Below are 21,412 nucleotides of genomic sequence, written 5' to 3' on the forward strand. Positions count from 1 at the left end.
ACAAGTATCACTTGATAACTGACTGTCAAAATGCATCTTGAGATCCCAAACTTCTCTAATGTCATGACTTGTAATTAATGATATGGAAAACCCACTGTGACCAATCTGTTTGTGGCTGGTGGTCCACGGTTTATCAGCTTGAGCATCTATTTTAACTGTTTAAAACTTTGACAATCCCCTCCCCCCCCCCCCCCCCACAAAGAAAAAAAAAAAAATCTTATGTACACAAGACGTGATCCAGTAAAACTCCACAGCTTTGAAGGCTCTCCTAATGACAACCCATATAGAGGACCCAAAAACTAAAGGAAAAAGGCTCTGGGATGGCAGTGGTTGCCATCTTTCAAATTCAATGAAGCAAAGGCCCACAGCTGTGCCACGATTCCACCCAAGATCATGCCTAGGCCCCGGTCCACAATATATCTGTAAGCCCATATATGAAATTGTATGTGATTTATAAAGCATTGTCATTAATGCGGAGAGGCCGAAAGGGGAAAACTATGGGATTGTGATGCAGATAAGTCACTTAATGGGATTATTTTATTGTAAATAAGCCTTGGGTTGGGTTATGTATGTGTTGGGCCTTTGATCCCATGGGTTTTCTTTGTAATGGGCCTAAACTATGGGTAGAAAGTAGGAAAACGAGATTTAATTCATTCGTTTAGTTAGAGTCCTGTTTTGAGTCTCTTTCCTTTGTTATTTCAGTTTCCTAGTCAATTTAGGTTTCCCATTTAGTTGAGGATTGGGTTAGGCCTTTCCTTTTTAGTGTTTGAGTTAGTTTTGAGTTTTCTATATGATGCAGATCTGAAGACCTACATCCGTAGGAAGAAGGCCAACAAGAGTAACTAGCATGTGGCCTTACCTTGTTGATGCTTATTAATTTCATACTTAGTTTTTATTTCATGTTTTATGTCTTAGTTTAGTTCCAATTGAACCATGGTCCATGTTGGTCTAATAGCGGTTCAATTTAAGTGGTTAGAAGTTACTTTTACTTTTACTTTTTACTTTTCTAAATGGGGGGATCAATTCACTTTTGTAAGTGATGATGGGTGAACACTTTTCCACCTTTGGTAGTTGGGGGATGAAGATTTTCCACCTTTGGTAGTTGGGGGATGAAGACTTTTCCACCTTTGGTAGTTGGGGGATGACTTTTCTATTGTAACTTTAAGAGGTGAGGATTTTTCCACTTTTGGTAGTTGGTAGGTGAAGGCTCTTTCAACTTTAGTAGTTGGAAGGTGAATACTTTCCTACCCCAACTTTAATAAGTGAAGACTTTCTACTATTGTTAGTTGGAAGTTGGGTATGTAATGTTTTGTTGAGTTGGTCCTATAAATAGGGATCAATTGTAAGCATTCAAGGACAACTTAGAATTTAAAACAAAGTTTGCTTATGCAACTCTCTTCTTGTGTTTGATCAAGAATCTCTTGTGTTTGCTCAAGAAATCCCTTGTGTTTGATCAAGGTAGGTTGGTGTTTGATCCAGTCGATCCACCTTGCGGTGTGAAGCCCGGGTGTTATATTATTGTTTATTGTTCCATCTTTTTCATCTTTCAACAAGTTTTAGCAATATCCTATTCTCCATATCTAGAATTCCCTATTCTCTGAAAAAAGATCCTACCCTGGTACTGTTTTGAGCTTCCTCAATTTCAGTATTACATCACTATATAAGTCTGTAAGGGGAATATTGAACACAAATTTATTAATATAAAAAAAAAAAAAAAGGATGGCTTATGCTGTTGTGCTGTGGGATGCAATTTGGTGAGATGTCCAACCAAAGGGTGAGATGTCCATTCACTAGTTCTTCTTCCCCCTTCTCAATCCTCCATCGAATTCTCTTTCTTTTCTTATTTTCTTTTTATTTGTTTGATGTGAGAGAGTGTTTGAGAGCTAGAACCAAGTCTATTGGAGGACATCTTCTCTATTCAACTAGAATTTAAGATCTTACCTAGGATTAGGATCACTTGTGATTCTAGCTCTACATTAGATCACAGTTTTACTATTTTTGTTATTCTCTTTATGCTATTTTCGAATGGCCAAAACTTGGTTTGATTGGTACTTTTTAAAAGTTCATTCAGTTCCCTTTCCAACTAGACCAATATATTGTAATTTAAGGTCATCTTGGTTAAGTTATGACCCATTTATTGGCAGGGTTGTCAAGTTGTGGAATTGTTTTGAAATTTTAGTTTGATTTGGTATTTGATTTAGAATCTACTTTAAGTTTCTATTTGATGTACATAAGTTCTACACCAAGCTGTACCATCACAAGAAGGACTCAGACCTGTGCTTCCTTGAATGAACTTCTGGTTCAATTGAACCAGGTTCAGACCAGACCAATCAGGACTGGGTGTGTTTTCTGGTTCACCCAAAATCAGTCCTAATTAATCCAGTCTAAGGGTCCGTTTGATTTTGTTTTTCCTATTTCTGTGTCTAGAAACAGGAGAAACGATTTTTTCCGTTTCTGTGCTAAAAAATGATTTTTGGAAATACAAAAAGGTGTTTGATTTTTTTGTTTTCCGAAACATTTTCAACAGTTTAGTCGAGTTAAAGACACGAGTGAAGGCACGACGTCATAGGAATGCAACTCACGAGTGAAGGAATGACGTTGGAGTTGCAGGTATGCTTCATGGAGATGAGCTTCAGTCAATATCCATCCATGAAATATAAGTTAGTCCATTGATGGTTATTTAAGTCCTTGAAAATATGCAGTTCATTATATGGTAAAAAAGTCTACGGGAAAGTCCCAATGAGAGTCTAGAACCCTCCCATCCACTCTATAAAAGGGCTGACTATAAGCGTTTTGACGGAAGTTGAATGAAATTTCTGGTTTTTTGCCAATAGAAGTGAGATGCCGCACTAGAGCCTAGATGCTTGATTGCTTGGTGAGATGCCTTGTTTTGGTCAAGGCTCGAGGTTTTGTTTTCAGCATGGTTTTGATCAGGCCCGAAACCGAAATTTTAGCCAATACTATGTAATTTTTTTTTAGGGAATTTTGAGGTTGTGTGTTTCCGGGGACGTATGGCCAAATTAGGTCATGAAACTTGTAGGACAACCTATTTTAGGCCTTCTAAACATAGTGGAAGTCTTAGATTTTGAAAAATCACACCCAAATGGTAGTTTGACTTCGGATTTGTGTTTTTTTTTGGTGAATAAAAAATTTATTACCAAAGAGAGAAAATAATCAATGGACTAACTTATATTTGAAATCTCTATAAAAGTTAGTCCTCAGGTTGGTAATCTATGGTGGATACAATCTCTGTCCTAGGCTATTCCACACAATCTTTTGTACTAGAACACATATAATTGAAGTAAAACAACTTAAATAAACATTAGTAATGAAAATATGTCAAATTATAAACCGTTTCATAAATCATGCGTCGTACGTGGTTTGTTAGTAATTGTTACAAAGAGTCGCATATATTAGAGTCAACAATAGTAGTACAATACAAGCAACGACTCACCTTATGCCCCTCCTAAAGCCTTAGGTTCTTAGTATTGATCAAGTGCTGGGCCGGATTGTAGCTGATGCCGAATCAAGTTTTCCTTTGATTGAATCACAAAATCTGGCCATGTCATAGTATGGCGGAAGAAACAATCGAAGTTGTCCACAACAACCCTATAAATGGAATCGTCAACATACTTGAGGTATCCTAACCTAGGTATATATCTTTGAACTGTAAGGAACATGATTGAGAGTCTCTGTGATGGATGGCACGTGTGGAACAGGAGCCGTCATGTATGGTTGGGGCCAAAAAAATCGAAGATGCTGTCTGCAAAACCTGACCTAGTGCATGATTGACTCAAACGCAAAGGCAGAGGGTAATGATGATGTAGAGCTAACCTGCTCAAATTGCTCGTACCCAGTATAAATGTATAATGACTATCATTAGAACCGGTGCTCTTCATGTCATATCCATATGACAGTGCAAGCTACTGCTCCCCATGAATACCGCTCTCTATACTGATACCTCCACACACTCTCTATACTGATACCTCCACGAGTGTCAATCAAGCTTCTGACTGAGCCATCCATAGACGCCATGCTATCATGATTCTCCTCAGCAAGTGGTATGATTCGGCAACGCGAGCCTCTCAACTAGCCTACATGTGTGGGCATCATGGTTCTCATCCTGTGTGACATGAGTGAACTAAGTCTCTCTCGTGAAGAGCACTGGCTCAAGCTCCAACACTTCGTAGTGGTACCTCTTGCGCATCCCCCCATGACCCCCATCACCATCATCACCGTCACCCTCATTATCCTTAACATCCCCATCACCATCATCACTGGAATGTGACCAATCAGGACCCCTCCTCATCAACCCCGCTAGCCTGAGACTCGAAAGGTCGGTTGTCTGTGAATGCTCACGACCCTCGCAAGATGACATATACTTGTCCACATTAGTGCCCATTTGAGTAGCTATTTGGGGGTCACCTACCCCCAACCTGATCCATAACAGGGTCACCTCGATCCCTCACCCATTGGTATAGGGGATCCTCATCATTTTAGTCAATCTGGAAGTGTTGGCAAGCTTGATTGGATCGTTATCACCCTCCATGCCTTAACATATGTGTTGCATCTTCTATCGTGTAATGCATAAACACCAACTACTCTAATCAATTGTGACCTAGTTGGTTTCGCCTCTTATTGTGGATGAGTGAGAATTTACTCTAGCTGTGCTCGCATTGAGAGGCGGAACAAGGTTGAGAGAGTACCTTGATTGCTATCTTTCATGAGTTAGGTGCGTCTTTCCCATAGAGGACCCACCAAGTCTGCATTAGAAATTTATAATATCAAGATTATTTATATGTATATGAACTCAACAGAGACAAGATGACAAATAATGCAGTGGACCTACCAGGGTTTGTGATGCAGTTGGGCGATGGAAGGGATCTCTTTGATTTGAGAATTTTACTATTTACTTTCCTTTTTGGTTTAGAAATTAGTTTGATAGTATTTTAATTTAGATTTGATTTTTATTTAGTTGCTATATAGATTAGTTTCTATTTTCAAGTAGTTGCCATTAATTGTCTGATTTTTCCTTTATATTGGACATGTAATCGATGGAGTTTTTAGAGAGATTTGAAGTTTTTTTTGAAGAATTGAAATTTAGTATGAAAACCATGGCTGCCGTGGGCTATTTTCCCCCTCCCTGATTCTCTGAAATCTTCTTTTCTCACTCTTATCTTCTTCTCTTGGTTTTTTTTTTTCCTTCTTTGCTTGTTGTCCATGCTTTGTTCTGGGCGGTAATCTCAGGTGTACAAAACGTGTTGCTGAACCTTGAAAACCCATCGATCAGGTCTGAGATTTGGACCGAAGGTTGCTACCTCCTAGGCGACACAAACCCTAGAAGATCTCCTCCCAAGCTTGGTTCTGCTGTGAGAAATCGATCTCAGATTCAGATCTGGTTCTTGCTTGCCGCCTGGAGAAGTTCAAAACTTGTTTTACCTGATTGAAGCTTGCTGTTTGAGATATCTATCTGCTGGAATCAAGAGACTTTAAGGCTGGCAACCTTCGTTTCGAATTTCAGGTCAAACCAAGCCCTATCGAAGGAGTTCTACCGATCGGAATTTTTTTTCTGTCCGCTGGTTTCTGGTTCTCACGACAAGAAGAAGAAGAAGAACAGGTTTTTTTTATTTTAAAAGAATTTTCCCTGTTATTACAATTAAGCCCTTGTTCCCAAAAGTTATATTCCATTACCCCTTTTCTCTTTGGTAAAATTCAGAATAAGCCTTTGTATTAAAGTTTTAGTTCTAGAACTACCCCATCTACCTTATAATTATTTCTAAGGCCCTGCTTGTTTCTGAAATTACAAGAATACCCTTCAACCATTAAATTTGAGATTTTGGTCATTCTTGTGGGCCATAAGCGATCCGATTTCGGTCCTTGGAATCCTGATCCGCATCAAGTGGTATCAGAGCAAATTTTCCTGCAATTTTCTAACCATGGCAAGTCACATCACCAATGCTGAGTTGCACAAATTGTATCGTGAGTTAGCCGAGAACCAACAGAATACTGATGCTAGGCTTGAGAGGACTGAAGCCAAGTTTGATAAGTTTATGGAAGAGATGATTGCCTTTATGAGGAGGTCCGACAAGCGAGCTGAAGAAGGATCCTTTACATTACCCCCTCAGCTCAACACTTTACGGATCGAAGACACACCTCAGAGGCAGCAACCTGATCCAGTTGTTCCCCAGGATGTTACCCTGCAATTTTCTGACAGAGATTATGGTATCAAAGTTGAGGTTCCCGAGTTCAGTGGTGAAAAGGGACCTGAGGAATTTCTTGACTGGCTTACCAAAGTGGAGAGGATTTTTGCGTATAAGTCTCTTCCAGACGTGAAGAAGTGTGAACTCATCATCACCAAGTTTATTGGGTATGCATGTTCATGGTGGGATGATGTACTACATGCAAGGTTTGTCAGAAGACTTGGACCCGTTATCAATTGGGAGGTCATGAAGCAGATCTTGACTGAAAAATTTGTTCCCCTTAATTATGAAAAGGTAATGTTCCATAAATTACTTAACTTGCAACAAGGGAACAAAGATGTGGATTCTTACACCCTTGAATTCCACAAACTGTCTTCAAGGTGTCGGCTTCAGGAAACAGACCAGCAACGGGTGATGCGATATATCAGTGGATTAAGTACTAAAATTCGACTTGAGTTGGCTAACACTGATTTTAGGTCTGTTGATGTAGCAGCGGCTCATGCCAAGACAGCTGAAGAGAAGTCCATTTATTGGAAGGGTATGCTCAAGACTCCTTCAGTTCATAAACCTCCACCACGTATGGAGGAAAAGAAGCTTGAAGCTCGCAGAGTTGAAGAGAAAAGGTCAGAGTTCAACAAGGATAGTGTTGGGGTGAAGAATATCATATGCCATAGTTGTGGTGAGAAGGGTCACTATTCCAACAAGTGTCCCAACAGGACTCGTTCTGTGAACGTAGCTGAGAAGCAGCCGACAGAGAAGAGTGAAGATGAATCTCATTTATATCCTTATCCCCTCGAGGACGATGATATTGTCAATGATGAAGATGAAGATGTAGAAGCTCATTCAGCTAGCCTTTCATCCTTTTCGAATAAACTAGTTGATAAGGCTCCTCTATTCAGACAGAAGGGTACTCTCCTGCACGGCTCCTACCATACTGATGTTCATGCAGTTGTTGATACTGGGGCAGAAGCAAACTTCATATCTGCTGAATTTGTTCGAGCACACAACCTTCCACAAAAGCAGCTTTTCAAGAAGATTCATGTGTGAGGTTTTGGACCCACAGCTCGAGAAGAGGCCACTGCAGTTGTTCGAGTACACCTACAGTTTGGGCCGTTACAGTACCATGTCACCTGTTTGGTCACCTCATTGGCACACTGCGACATTCTTCTAGGGCGACCTTGGCAGCGACATGCAGGCATTCTCTATGATGGCGCACGGAACACTATAAAGGTGAAACAAGGAGATTGTACGTACTTAATGAGGCCACATGCATTATCAGACATGCCACGTCACCGACTGACTCCAGCTCCAGTGACACGTCAGCCTACTCACCCTCCTCTTGGTGTTATGTTCCCATTTTCTGTTTCGAGCTATGTGCCACCTCATCGGCGAGCGATTTACAAGGGAATCTTAGGAGCACGACCTAACTCGACGGAGTCGAGTTCTTTTAAGACCGGGAGAGCTGATGCAGTTGGGCGATGGAAGGGATCTCTTTGATTTGAGAATTTTACTATTTACTTTCCTTTTTGGTTTAGAAATTAGTTTGATAGTATTTTAATTTAGATTTGATTTTTATTTAGTTGCTATATAGATTAGTTTCTATTTTCAAGTAGTTACCATTAATTGTCTGATTTTTCCTTTATATTGGACATGTAATCGATGGAGTTTTTAGAGAGATTTGAAGTTTTTTTTGAAGAATTGAAATTTGGTATGAAAACCATGGCTGCCGTGGGCTATTTTCCCCCTCCCTGATTCTCTGAAATCTTCTTTTCTCACTCTTATCTTCTCTTGGTTCTTTTTTCGTTCTTTGCTTGCTGTCCATGCTCTGTTCTGGGCGGTAATCTCAGGTGTACAAAACGTGTTGCTAAACCTTGAAAACCCATCGATCAGGTCTGAGATTTGGACCGAAGGTTGCTACCTCCTAGGCGACACAAACCCTAGAAGATCTCCTCCCAAGCTTGGTTCTGCTGTGAGAAATCGATCTCAGATTCAAATCTGGCTCTTGTTTGCCGCCTGGAGAAGTTCAAAACTTGTTTTACCTGATTGAAGCTTGCTGTTTGAGATATCTATCTGCCGGAATCAAGAGACTTTAAGGCTGGCAACCTTCGTTTCGAATTTCAGGTCAAACCAAGCCCTATCGAAGGAGTCCTACCGATCGGAATTTTTTTTCTGTCCGCTGGTTTCTGGTTCTCACGACAAGAAGAAGAAGAAGAACAGGTTTTTTTTTTGTATTTTAAAAGAGTTTTCCCTGTTATTACAATTAAGCCCTTGTTCCCAAAAGTTATATTCCATTACCCCTTTTCTCTTTGGTAAAATTCAGAATAAGCCTTTGTATTAAAGTTTTAGTTCTAGAACTACCCCATCTACCTTATAATTATTTCTAAGGCCCTGCTTGTTTCTGAAATTACAAGAATACCCTTCAACCATTAAATTTGAGATTTTGGTCATTCTTGTGGGCCATAAGCGATCCGATTTCGGTCCTTGGAATCCGGATCCGCATCACAAGGTCTCCTTCAGGATCTTGGAATGTCTATTCAGTTGCCAATGTTGATGTACTGTGACAATAAATCAGCTACTAGCATTGCACATAATTTGGTTCAACATGATTGCACCAGATATGTTTAGATTGACAAGCATTTTAGCAAGGAGAAGTTGGAGCAAGGCCTCATATGTATTCTGTAAGAAGTGAAGATCAGCTAGTAGATATTTAGATATTCTTACAAAGGGACTTAGTAGTAAAGTTTTTATTCTAATCATATGCAAGTTGGGCATGTGTGATATCCATGCAACAACTTGAGGGGGAGTGTTGTAATAATGAATTATTTGTTGATGCATTTTAGGGCTTTTATCCAAATAGACCCTTAAGCCCTTTCCCTTTAGTGTTTTATTTTCATTATAAATAGAGAGGCTTGTGTCAAGCTCAGACACAAGTCACATTCTCCCTAATTCTTCACTATCATATGTCGATGGCTTGTGGAGTTGGTCTATTTCTGAAGTCAAACTGGTTTAGGAGTTACTAAAGACACTGGTATATCACATGAAAGTGCTGAGGTAGTAGTAATCGTTAATATTATTGGAAGCAAACTTGTGATTAGCAAATTGGAATATCTTAGATGTATTTGTTCTAAATTCCAGCTATCTATTTCAAGAAATTAAAGTTCATGCATTATGTGGGGATTTCTACTTTTGCTTATATTGGACATGAGGGTTGTGGAAGGAGATCTGAGATTAATTGATTATGTGAAATTTGTCGTATTGAAGGTACAGGTGCAGAATTAAAAAAAAAAAAAGAAAAAAAAAAAAAAAAAAAAGAGAAAAAAAAAAAAGAAAAAAAGCAACCCAGTGCACGAGGCTCCTGCTACTGCAGGGTTTGGGAGGGGCAAATGAACGCAGCCTTACCCCCTATAATGTAAGACTAGAATTACAAGTGATCATAATCCCAGGCAGGATCTGAAATTCTGGATGAATAGAGAAGATGTTGATTACTCACAAACCACAACATAGATGAAGCTGAATTTTGGATCGATTGGAGATCCTATATGAAGAAACAAGCTATAAAAATTTGAGCAGATTCTGTCGGATGGATTAAGAGAACTGCTGGTTGCAAGAAAAAGGAAACTTTTGGTGATTCTTCAAGAACTAGGGTTGGAAGTGACGAATGATCATCAAATTTGGATCAAGAGGTCCTCCTATGGTCCTCAAAATCTCTGGCAGTGATTAAGAGACCTGGTCTGGAAGTTATGTACCTGAACTATCTTCTCGGGATAACCTTATAACTGAGAATCAATAGGTTGTGTGTGTGTTTCTTCTGATCAGCATGTGTAGAGAGCTTCAAGTCTTCAAACAACTCTGAAAACACTCTCTCAAAAAGGCTAAAACAGAAAATAAGAAAGAATAAAAGAGAATTTGATAGATGGTTGAGAAGGGGGAAGAAGAAGGTTAGGTTTTGGGCATCTCACCCACTTGCATCCCACAACACAATAGCATAAACCATCTTTTTTTGTTTATCTAAAATCTGTCTTTCTATTATAATTGGCGGGCTTTAAATAACCTTACTTTGCTTCGACACAAAGACAACAAAAAAGGAAACTAACGGACTGATTCTAACTTCCTAAAGTGACCTAAGAAATAGCTTCTAATTACTTTGCCTTACATATAAAAAGGAAACTACTAACTACTAACTTGACCACTAGCTAGCAAAGTAGGAAACGAATCTTCCTGAGTTACAAAGCTTGCATGTTCAAGCTTCCATTTTCACATCAGAGAGACAATACATGGTGGGATTGCATAGGGAGAGGCAATCTGAACTTGCAAAACCCTCATTTGTGGTAGAAATGGTTTTGATGTTTGAGATGATTGCATTGATGCATGTAGCGGATTTGGTTTGATTCTATGCATCAGAGGAAGCATTCATCAATGGAATTACATAGGTTGAAGTAATCCGCATCGCAAGTCCCAAATTTTATTGTTCTAGGTTGTGGTTATTGGTGAAAGACTTAGACCTTGAATGTAATTGGGGGGATTTGATTTTATGTTCTTACATTGTAAACCTAGGAAGTGGGGCTTGTCTAGGGTTTGGGATTGTAGTCCTCGCCCTTGTAACAGCAAGGGTTAAAGGAGGAGAGGGTGCTCCTGAGTTGTCGTTGCAGCTAGAACTCACCATTTGTGGTTGTAACTCTTCCACTTGTGTAGGCAAGTGTGAAGCAGGATAAGGTGTTCTTGAGTCATTGTAGTGGCTAAAAATCACTAGTGATTGAGTAGACGTTGAGCCCCCTTTGAGCATTACTCTGACACTCGAAGCCACGTTAAAATTGGTTGTCCATTGTAATTGCATTTATTTGGATATTTTGAAGTGCATGGTGATGACAGAATGGGTGTGCACTATCTTGGTACTCTTGGCCATTTTGTGGTAGCAAGGTATTCACCCCCTCTCAATGTCAACCTGGGAACATCACAAAATGACAATCAACCTCAATATGCTTTGTTCGTTCATGAAAAGCTAGATTGCTAGCAATATAAATTGTGGCTTAGTTTCATAATGCATCTTCATTGGTTGAGGAATGAGAGCCCCAACTATTGTATCTGAGACTTCAACCACATCAACTCAGCTATAATATGAGTCATAGCTCTATACTCAGTATAATATCCAGTGGTGGATTGACAATCATCGGCGATGCCAACCGAATCAACATCAAAATTCCCTAACAACCTCCGTGCGACTATGACAATGGTAAATAAGACCTTTGCCAGGAGCACTCTTAAGATGCCTCAAAAGACGACAAGCAGCATCCCAATGAACACGTTTATGATTCTTTATGAATTGATGAATGACTCCAACGGGAAAGGAAATATCTGGACGAGTGAATCAAATAAAGTAGCTTCCCAACAAGCCTTCTATGTTGATGTTTATCCTCAAAGCCTTCACCATCATGCACACCAAGTTTCAGATTTTGATCCATAGAGTTGTCAATAGGTTTACAACCCAGCCTACCTATTTCAGAGAGAGGATCCAAACATACTTTCTCTAAGACAAACTGATACCTTTCTCGCTACAATCAACTTCAATTCCTAGAAAATACTTGAGGACTTCTAGGTCCTTCATCTGAAAGTGTTGATGAAGATAGGCGACCTCTTCAATGCCTAAAAGATCATAACAGAGCAAAGGAGGATAAACGTAATCTGATTAGAATTCTAAATCCTAATCGTAACAGGAAACTAAAGAGACAAGAAAATGAAAATATACTAAACCATCTCCTACTTAGCCGTACATGACATGATCCCATGGTATGGTCCATGGACCTCCAACTGAGACAAGTATTCTAACATAACTGATCTGACAATTGCAATGGATATTATAATGCACGCAGGTTATTTTCTGATTGTAAAATCCTGATTAAGTTCAACTGTTGGTCCACACAGTCCCCACTGCTAGATGGGCCAGCATGTCTATGATTTGATGGCAGGTTCTATAGAACAAATATGAATCTAGTAAAAATGTAGATTCGGAGGCCGAGGCAACCAACACTGTAGACCAAACACTTCTTTTCGTCCTTCAGATAACCCGGTCAGTCAAACTATTCTTTTGTCAAAATATCTTAAAATGTAGATCAATTTTTCTATTTGGTCACTCGGTCAATCAGACAATGTCCAGCTTATGGCGTAACTTTCCTACTCTATGCAATTTGTTCTGGCTGTCAAGTCTGAGTTGATTTAGTGTCATGGCAAGAGTGGTGAGGAAATACATGCATAGCTTAGGGTTAGGAACACGTATGCCTTTGAATAGAGCTGATTGGAGAAAGAAGATCCATGTATCCAATCCCATCTAGTTGGGATCAGGCTGAGTTGATTTAGTGGGAGTGACAAGGAAACATGTTTAACATGGTTGAATGAGGGACAGAATCCAGCCATATGATGGGAGTGGATTCCTCCATGGGTGCCAAGTCTCTCAGTGATAACGATATTGCTATTTTTTTGGAAAACAACATGCTGAAATGTAAAATGGAAGTTGTTTTCCAACTTCTTGTATTGCATTTCAGTAAAATATTCTCCAATCTTTCTTAATCCTTATGCAATTCTTTATTGGTTTTTAAGAAATCCTGTAAAACTTTTTAAGTTTGAAACAAACGGAGCCTTAGGGAAATGATTTTTGTGGGGGGGGGGGGGTGGGGCATCTTTTTCTGCTGGCTATCTTACTCTATATGATGTTTATCATGTTTAAACATCATATTCCTTCACAATGGATTTTCTTCCTGGATACTGGGATCGGTCCTACCATTTCTGTCTCTGGCATTACCTCCTGATATGCACTTTCAGTCTGTAAAGAGAGAAGAGAAGGAGAGAGATGATGGTACAACTGCGGAGTCACAATCGATTAGATTGGGACTGCCCTACTCCATTCAAATATAGAACTATTAGAGCAATCCTACTTGGAATAGAAGTCTCAAGAAAGGAAACAAAAACAATTTACCTAAGTCCACAAGGATTAGACCAAAACAGCCCTTGGAAAGGGAGTTGTGACTTGCATGAAGGAGCAAGTTACGACTTACGACTCCTCTCCCTCTCATGTCAATGACTTCTAACACAGTCTTTTGTTTTATCATCACTGATTACGATGTACTTTTGGTTTTAGGTTTTGATTGTTCATCACTAATGGTATTTTATGCTTTGTCAAATTTTTTTTGGGGGTGGGGGAGGGGTTCTACTTTGCCTACCAGCTAGCTGTATGTTCAGATAACTTTTGATGCTCTAACTAATAGAAGCCAATCTGTTTCTTCATTCTCCTTTGACATGGTTTTTACATAAATATAGAACTGCCTTTTGTACTTTTATGTGCTTGACTTGTCGTTCCAGGGGTGTAGAATTTGCTTTTGTACTTTATAAGCTTTCATTATGAAATTTTTGCAGATGCTATTCCCAAGCTTACCCACGTTGATATGATTTTTTCACTGATTTTACTTGTATGATTTAATCTAGTTTCTCTGTAGTGAATCAGAACTATTTTACTGTAAGAGGTTATATGCATGCAAGAATTTCACGAGGAGTTTTGGTTCTGTTTACATGTGTATACCAGTCTCTATTTAAACGTTATTGCCACTTTAGTTTAACCTTTTATGATCAGGCTGTATGGGGCAACCAATGGTTCTGTTCTTTTCTTGCAGTAGTGGAAATTTTTCTGTTTATTTTGGTTTATGCTGTTGGGTGATTTTTCATAAAGTTCTATGGTGACATTCATGTACTTTTTTTTTGGTCTTTCAGGTTTGGGCTTACGGCTTTGTATCTTTTTGCAATTCAGTATTTCACAAAGATTGGGGGCAAGGTTTCAGTGAAGCTCATTAAATATGAAAATAACAAAAGCACTGAATATAGGGCTGATAGCTTGGTCTACAAGGTAACATAATGAATGAGGATGACTCATTTGGGGTGTCTTTTTAATGGGTGCAGTACCTGATTGTGAAACTTTACCTCCTCTTCCCAGGTTTTTGGTCTATATTTTATGCAATCATATATTGGTCTGTTTTATCATGCCCTTTTGCACCGCAACATCATGACCCTCCGCCAAGTCTTGATTCAACGTCTGATTGTCTCTCAGGTAAAGGAAACGACTAAGTTTTCTTGTGTGTTCTGATTTTTTTTTCTCTTGTTGGCTTAGTATACCTTTGACATTGGATGTCATTTCCACAGGTGTTGCAAAATCTATTGGAGAATGCAGTTCCATACCTCAAATACAAATATAGAAAATATACAGCTGTTCGGTAAGCTCCTTAATGCTTTTCCAATTTGTTAGCATTCCTTGATGTTTGCGATAGGATTCCATTGTGGGAATTGGAGAATCTATTGGGTTTATCTTACATATCAATTACTAGAACACATTTGATTGTCTCCTATGTCACAAAGCAAGAAAAAACACGAGAGTGGATCATCAACAGGGAAGATACGTCTGGCTTCTAGAGTAGAAAAAGAGTATCTAAAACCTGTTTACTCTGCCAGCATTGGGGAAGAAATTGAAGATGGTTTATTCGATGGTAATGGACCAAAATTTTGAAACTTTCAGGTTGTTTGGAATCTCTGATTTCTCTGGCTGATTTGAAATCTGACATCCATGGCAGACTTTCTGGAGTTGACATTGCAGTTTGGAATGATCATGATGTTTGCTAGTGCATTCCCCCTTGCATTTTCCTTTGCTGCCTTGGTTAGTAGAATTTTTATTTTTCATTTTTAATCTATGGTGGTACCACAGTATTTTCTTATGATGGTTATGTTGAAGTATTTATCTTGTGGTACAGAACAATATCATGGAGATCAGGGCAGATGCACTGAAGCTGCTTGTCATGTTTAGGAGGCCTGTTCCTCGTCCTGCTGCAACTATTGGAGCTTGGCTGAATATATTCCAGGTTTGGACATGCAATCCTAGTTGGAAACATTTGTAGTTAATATTGGAGGTGCGTTGTGGATCTACCATGCTTGCTGGGTTTCATGTTGTAAAAGAAACGGTCAGACCTCTATTTTACTGAGTTCTAGATATCATCTAAAGAGCAAGTGTGCTGGCAATATTCTTTTCCTGCCTAATGAGTGTAGTTTTTGCATCACAAACAGCTTCTCCGCACCCAACCCCTACCTCACCTCTTTTCCAGTCAAGGATCTGGAGAGTGGTAGATGATAGCCGTATTTGGTTGAAATGGAACATTAAAAGAATTTGAAATTTCCAATGTGCACAATAGATACTTTCCTGAAGATTCATTAGGCATTTTTTTCATGCATTGTGCTCTCTTACTTGTAACATCTATCTAATTGATTATGTGGGGACTTCAGTTTCTTATAGTTATGTCAATCTGCACCAACTGTGGGCTTCTCATTTGCTTGTATGATCTTGAGGGTAAATGGAGAATCGAGCCAGGACTAGCAGCTATTCTCATCATCGAGCACATCCTCCTGCTTATCAAATTTGGATTCTCACGGTTTGTGCCAGAGGTGAAGTGCCCTTCTCTTGACCGTCCTGAGTGTAGGGGCTGCTCAACCCATCAACTTTTGTCCATCTTGTTCTCAATCTGTTTCCCCAGTTCATGTCAGCTGGTCTCTGAACGTGTATTGGAGATATTTCATATTACATAGGAAGGCATCATGTAAACAAAAATCTCAAGGAGCAGGAAAATAGTAACAAATGTAGCATGTGTGTTTTTGTTGCAGGAACCTGCTTGGGTGAAACAAAACCGCGTGAAGAATGCAGCACAAGCACAGGAAATGTGCTCTAAACAACTTTTGAGAAGCATCTTTGGGAGGAAACTAGAGTGAGGAGTGCGACTCTACGAAGCTTCAAAGAAACTGTTGTTTCAGTTTCCATTATGAATGGAAAGGCATCTTGATTTCCACGTCAAGAAGCTGATGCCCTGGGCACTTGTTCAAGACTCAGCCGGGTTATGATACAGCTGCATTGGGGCTAATCTGGAATTTTGAAATGCTAATGTATCGGGTCTGTTGTAGATACAAATCGACTGAAACTAGTTGGTTTTGCTGTGTGGATTTTAGTGATTGTGAGGGATTGATTAGTGTAAAATGTTGGTCCATATTAGGTTATAGTGGAATCAAGTTTTCCTATGGATCTGGTCTTTTGGCAACCATATGGAGGGAATTCAATTCTTTGTGCCTCTGCATAACAATTGAAATCATTAATGGGTGTAGACAAAGGTCAAAAAATGGAATGCTAAATCAACTAATTTTCAATCTCTTAATTTGCTCTTGATTCTTGTGATTCTGGATGACTGGATTGTCGATGGAGAATTTATGCTTCAAATAATATTGAAAACCGAAACAAACTGATTTCACATTTGATGGGGCTTTAAATGGATCATCCATCGATTGAGTTTCTATGTAGTTATGATGAGATAAGAGCACTTTTCCAGCTTGTACTTTATAGGGTTGCATGTTGATAAAAGATTTTGCAAATTGATAAGGTTAATGTTACTCTGTACATCATGTTACTTTCAGCTCAGAAATGAGTTTTTAATCCACAAGATTGGGAGCCCAATGGTAAATCATTGCTCATATTCTTTATCCAAACTAGTTCCAAATACAATGACCTCAGGAGGTATGTTTCTTTGCACTAGTGATTTCCATTCAATTAGCACCCTTGATTTTTATAACTTTATAGAATACATTTAACAGGTATATACCATTCTTGGAAATGCCTTGTTGGATTGGTGTCTAGGGGACCCATGTTGAAGCAACTCTTTTTCAGGAATTAATTCCCCTGAATCTGGACGTGAGGAGGGACTATCTGTAGTAATGAAGCAAGCAATCTAATGACGAAAAGAAAAGGAAAGAAGAAACACTAAATAGGAAAGGGGAATACAATGCCTTGTTAAAAGGCTAGGACCCTTGAGAGGAAAATATAATATAACTTGCAGAATTGTATTGTTAGAAGAAGGGAAACAAGGATGATCCTTGCTTGTAGCCTTTTACTGCCGTTCCATTCATCAATATGAGCCCAACAGATCATGATCAATAGCCCCAGTTCAATTTCGTGTAAGGTTTAAAATCATTTCTAAGATTTCCCACAAGTACTCGGAGCTCATTCGCTGCTGGTGATCATTCAATAATCCAACTGTGAAATGTGGTTATGGAGGAGGAGAAATGAGAACTTAACTTGATCAGCCACGGGAGCCACCAAGATGACCACTGAACTGGTGAGCATAATGGACCACAGCTTTAGCCCATTTCTTGATCTCCATTTTCAGTTTGTCAGGGTCCAGTTCCTTCAATGACTTTCCCTGGTTCGATCTTAATCTCCATTAAAGAGAAGCATCTATCAAAGTGCCAGAACGAAATCAGTGATTTCATGAACAACCGTCGAAGAAGGATGATGCCCGTTAAAGGAAAATAGGGATCCAACAGAAGAATATCACTCTCCTTTCAAGGAAGGAGAGATGAATATTATATGGCTGCAGTGGGTAAGGGTTTGGCTTTACTGTGTATTCTCTCCTGGTCAGGTCGAAGGCTAAAGACTGGCAAAGTTCATCATTCAATGCAGTGGTGGGTTGTTCATAGAGAAGAAGGCATCACCCAACAAGTGGCGGACGAGGGGAGCTCCCTCCTGATGTCTTTGTCGCTCAGAGCAGGAGCATCTCTAGACGTCATGGCTGCGGAGGATTTTTTTTGGATGAAAATAAAAAATTTGTTAATTATTGAATGTAAGATAGAACATCAATGCCATGGTTAATGTTGTGGATAGAAAACCTACTGTTCATAGCCCTTGTGGCTAAATCTTGCATAGTGAGGACCATATCGTGCATAGGCCTGGTCAAAAAGTGGTTTTAAGAAAAAGAGTATGGACATCTAACAAAAGGGGTATTGAGTTACAAGGCTACAATTTAGTGCTCTCCACAACCAATAATTCTTCTATCTCCTTCGAGTCATTCCAGATCTTCCTATTCTCCATTTTTCATCTATTACCTGCTTTAACACATAAAGAATGCCCCAACACTGACCTCGAAAGCTTGTCCTATCATAATATCATTGGCATGTAATAAGACACATTTACTTTTGCTTATAATGCAAGCAACCCATCCAACAATATTTTTCCTAGGGTCGGTGACTGTGAACATATCAATAAGGTTGGTGTATTACTTGGAATTAACATATTATATATGTTCATGATTTGAATATTAGGTAATGGGTCTTGGGTTGCCTTCCCTGAGTAAGAAACTCACTCAGAAACAAGATTTAAGACCAAGTATGGATTCGGCTTTAACTTGGTAAATATGACCCTGTTCTAGAGAGACCAAAGGATGCAATAATAAAAATGGAAAAAAAAAATTTGATCTAAGTAATCAGCAGGTATAGTCTTAGAACTAAAAAAGTACAAAATAAGAGACTGAAAAGAAGATGCAGTAATGAATTCAGTTATGAGCCTCAATGGGCTGGCCGTCCATAATCGTTTGGTAAATTCACAAGAGATGAAGATATGCCATAATGATTCTTGTTGGTTGTGGCACAAGCCACAAGATTGATCCATCTCAATCCATTTACTCACAATGTCTTTCGTAGGTAATCCATCATGAGCGATTCTCTAGAAGAATAGTTTAAATTTTGGATGGATTTTTAGTTTCCCAAAGAACCACCACCAATGTGGGCAACAAGATTTGTAGGTACACAATGTTGTTCCACGTGACAGATCCCCTTTTTTAAAGGTAACATGGTAAAATATAGACCTATTTGAGAAGTATTTTCTTTTCAAGGTTAGTGCTCAAAGGGAATCTTCCTCGTTATAAGATGCCAGCCAAGTTTCAAAAGGATGGCTTTATTTTGAGTTCCCAAACTTCTGATCCCTAGTCCACCATAGGACTCGGATAAGTAGACTTTGTGCCTTCCAATGAGGTGAGATTTCTTAGTTTGGTCTTTATCACAATTCCAAAAATGCAGATATTTGGAGTCCAATTTCCTGCATATAGCTTTAGGAAAAGTAAAGCAAGACAGGTAAGAGGGGATAGATGATGAAGCTGATTGAACCAAAACTGTTCATCCTACAAAAGAGAGCAAGTTAGCTTTCCATAAAGTAAGTTTTTTGTAAACCCTCTTCACAATATGGTTAAATCTTATCACTATGGCTCTAGGGTGGAAAAGGGTAGTACTGAGATAGGTGGAATCAACAGTCATTTCTTTAATCCCAAGAATGTTAGAGAGAGAAAACTTAAGGGATGAAGGCACATTGGTGCTAAAGGCTAAATTGTTTTTTTTTTTTCATAGTTAACCGTGAGGCTTGAAAGATCAGAGAACATATCCAAAATGCATTTGATAGTTGAGATATCCTCGTTAATGGCTTTACAAAAAATAAAAGTATCATCAATGAAAAATTGATGAGAAATCTCAGGACAATGTCTAACTATTTTGATTCCTTTAAAAACATTGAGATCTCTGTAGGTGGAAAACAATCTAGACAATGCTTCCATATCCACTATGAAGAGAAGAGCGCTCAAATGACGTCCTTGTCTAATCCCTCTAGAGGGTTCAAAGAATTCAAAAGCAGAGCCTTTAGGTTTAATGGAGAAGGATGAGGAACTAACAAAGCAGCAAATAATGTCACCCCATTTTTCTCCAAACCTTAGGTATGCAAAAATGGCTCTAAGGAAGCCCCATTCCAATTTGTCATAAGATTTAGCCATATCCATCACATAACCAATCTTACATTTTATATTTTTAAGAAAATGAATAATCTCCTAAGCAAGAATAATATTGTTAGAAACCTGTCTGCCAGGCACGAAGGCAGACTGGAAGGGAGAAATGATCTTGTGCGGTATTCCCTTAGGCTCTGTTTGCTTGCAAGGGGAATTTAAAGGGAAGGGAAGTGAAATTTTTGTACTTAAAAATGAATGTTTATAATCATTACCCCATGTGATTCAATGTGATTATATAAAATACTTGATTTTTTTAACCATATTTGTTAATGATACATTTTACATGTAATTTTTATTTTACATATTATAGCAAAGGGTTTTGGATGTAAAGTAAAGTGAAATTTTATAACCAAATATGGAATGATTTAAAGTAATGATATAGTCACATGGGGTAATGATTACATATATTTCTTTTTTAAGTATGAAAATTTCACTTCCCTTCCCTTTAATTCCCTTGCAACCAAACATAGCCTTAAGTTTAAAAGCAAGGATCTTGGCTATGGTTTTATAAGAGATATTGCAAAGACTGATGGGTCGAAAGTCACCAACGACAAACGCATCATCTTTTTTAGGGATAAGGCAAATGAGGCTATGGTTGACTCCAGAAGGGAGGGAGATATCCCTGAAAAAGCTCATGACAAAGTTACAAATATCCGTGTTCACAAGATTCCAAAATTTTTTGTAGAAAAACACTTGGAACCAATCTGGACCAAGAGCTTTATACAGGCCAAAAGAGAAAACCACTATGCGAATCTCCTCAAAAAGGAGTGAATTCTAGTAAACAACTTACATTCATTAGGTTGCAAAATGGGTGGGAAAAGAAATTCAATGAAAGATGGATCCAAAGGGTTGGATGTGGTGGAAAGGTTGGAAAGGAAACCAGCAAATTCTCTGGCAATCTTGATTGGTTCATCGATTCTTGTACCATCACAAAAACAAATAGAATCAATGCTTCTTTTCCGAAGTTTCACCTTTGCAACAGTTTGGTAGAATCTAGTGTTTCTATCCCCTTAAGAAATATAGGATGCCGAGATTTCTGGAACCAGAATTTTTCTTCAGCCTTAAGAATCCAATCAAGCTTGGAGCAAGTCCAGGACATCTCGTCAAGAGGAGGGTTATGCATATTGTTCAAGTTGAGAACTTGAGATGCTAAGCAAGGAGAGAGTATTTCAAATTGTTAATGTTTCCAAAAGCATTATGGTTTCAATGGGTAAGAAGTCAGTTGAATCTGACTAATTTCTCCATGAAGTTGACATCATCACTATCATTCCAGTTTTGGAAGCAAAATGAAGCAAAAGGGTGGGAAACCCAAGCATCTTGAAAATGAAAAAGTTTCCTGCATCTGGCAAGGGGTAGGGAGGTGTGAAGAATAATGACATTGCGGCCAAACCCAGTAGAAGGAAGTTTGGAAGAGGCGAAGGGGAAAATAGAGAGGTAGGTTAAAAATGCAAAAGATCTCTCAAGACATTCCTTAATAAGCTTGGGTGGTTTTTGCTTATTTGACCAAGTGAATTTATTGCTTATAAGATTGATTTCCTTGAAGCT

At 38.8% G+C, this 21,412-nt stretch overlaps 1 protein-coding gene across 1 annotated transcript; it reads left to right on the forward strand.

Moving 5' to 3' along the window:
* Nucleotides 1–13,902: 13,902 nt before the first annotated feature.
* LOC122065959 (anoctamin-like protein Os01g0706700) lies at nucleotides 13,903–16,426 on the forward strand (the record flags this gene model as incomplete). The annotated part of the gene is made up of 8 exons (XM_042629788.1): nucleotides 13,903–14,088; nucleotides 14,176–14,289; nucleotides 14,382–14,452; nucleotides 14,595–14,722; nucleotides 14,807–14,889; nucleotides 14,984–15,091; nucleotides 15,510–15,668; nucleotides 15,885–16,426. Coding segments are annotated over 8 exons (954 nt in total), but the record flags the coding sequence as incomplete, so codon positions are not given.
* Between the last annotated feature and the right edge of the window lie 4,986 nt (nucleotides 16,427–21,412).

The sequence above is a fragment of the Macadamia integrifolia genome, unplaced genomic scaffold (assembly GCF_013358625.1).
Source record: "Macadamia integrifolia cultivar HAES 741 unplaced genomic scaffold, SCU_Mint_v3 scaffold2164, whole genome shotgun sequence".
In the NCBI taxonomy this organism is placed as follows: Eukaryota; Viridiplantae; Streptophyta; class Magnoliopsida; order Proteales; family Proteaceae; genus Macadamia; species Macadamia integrifolia.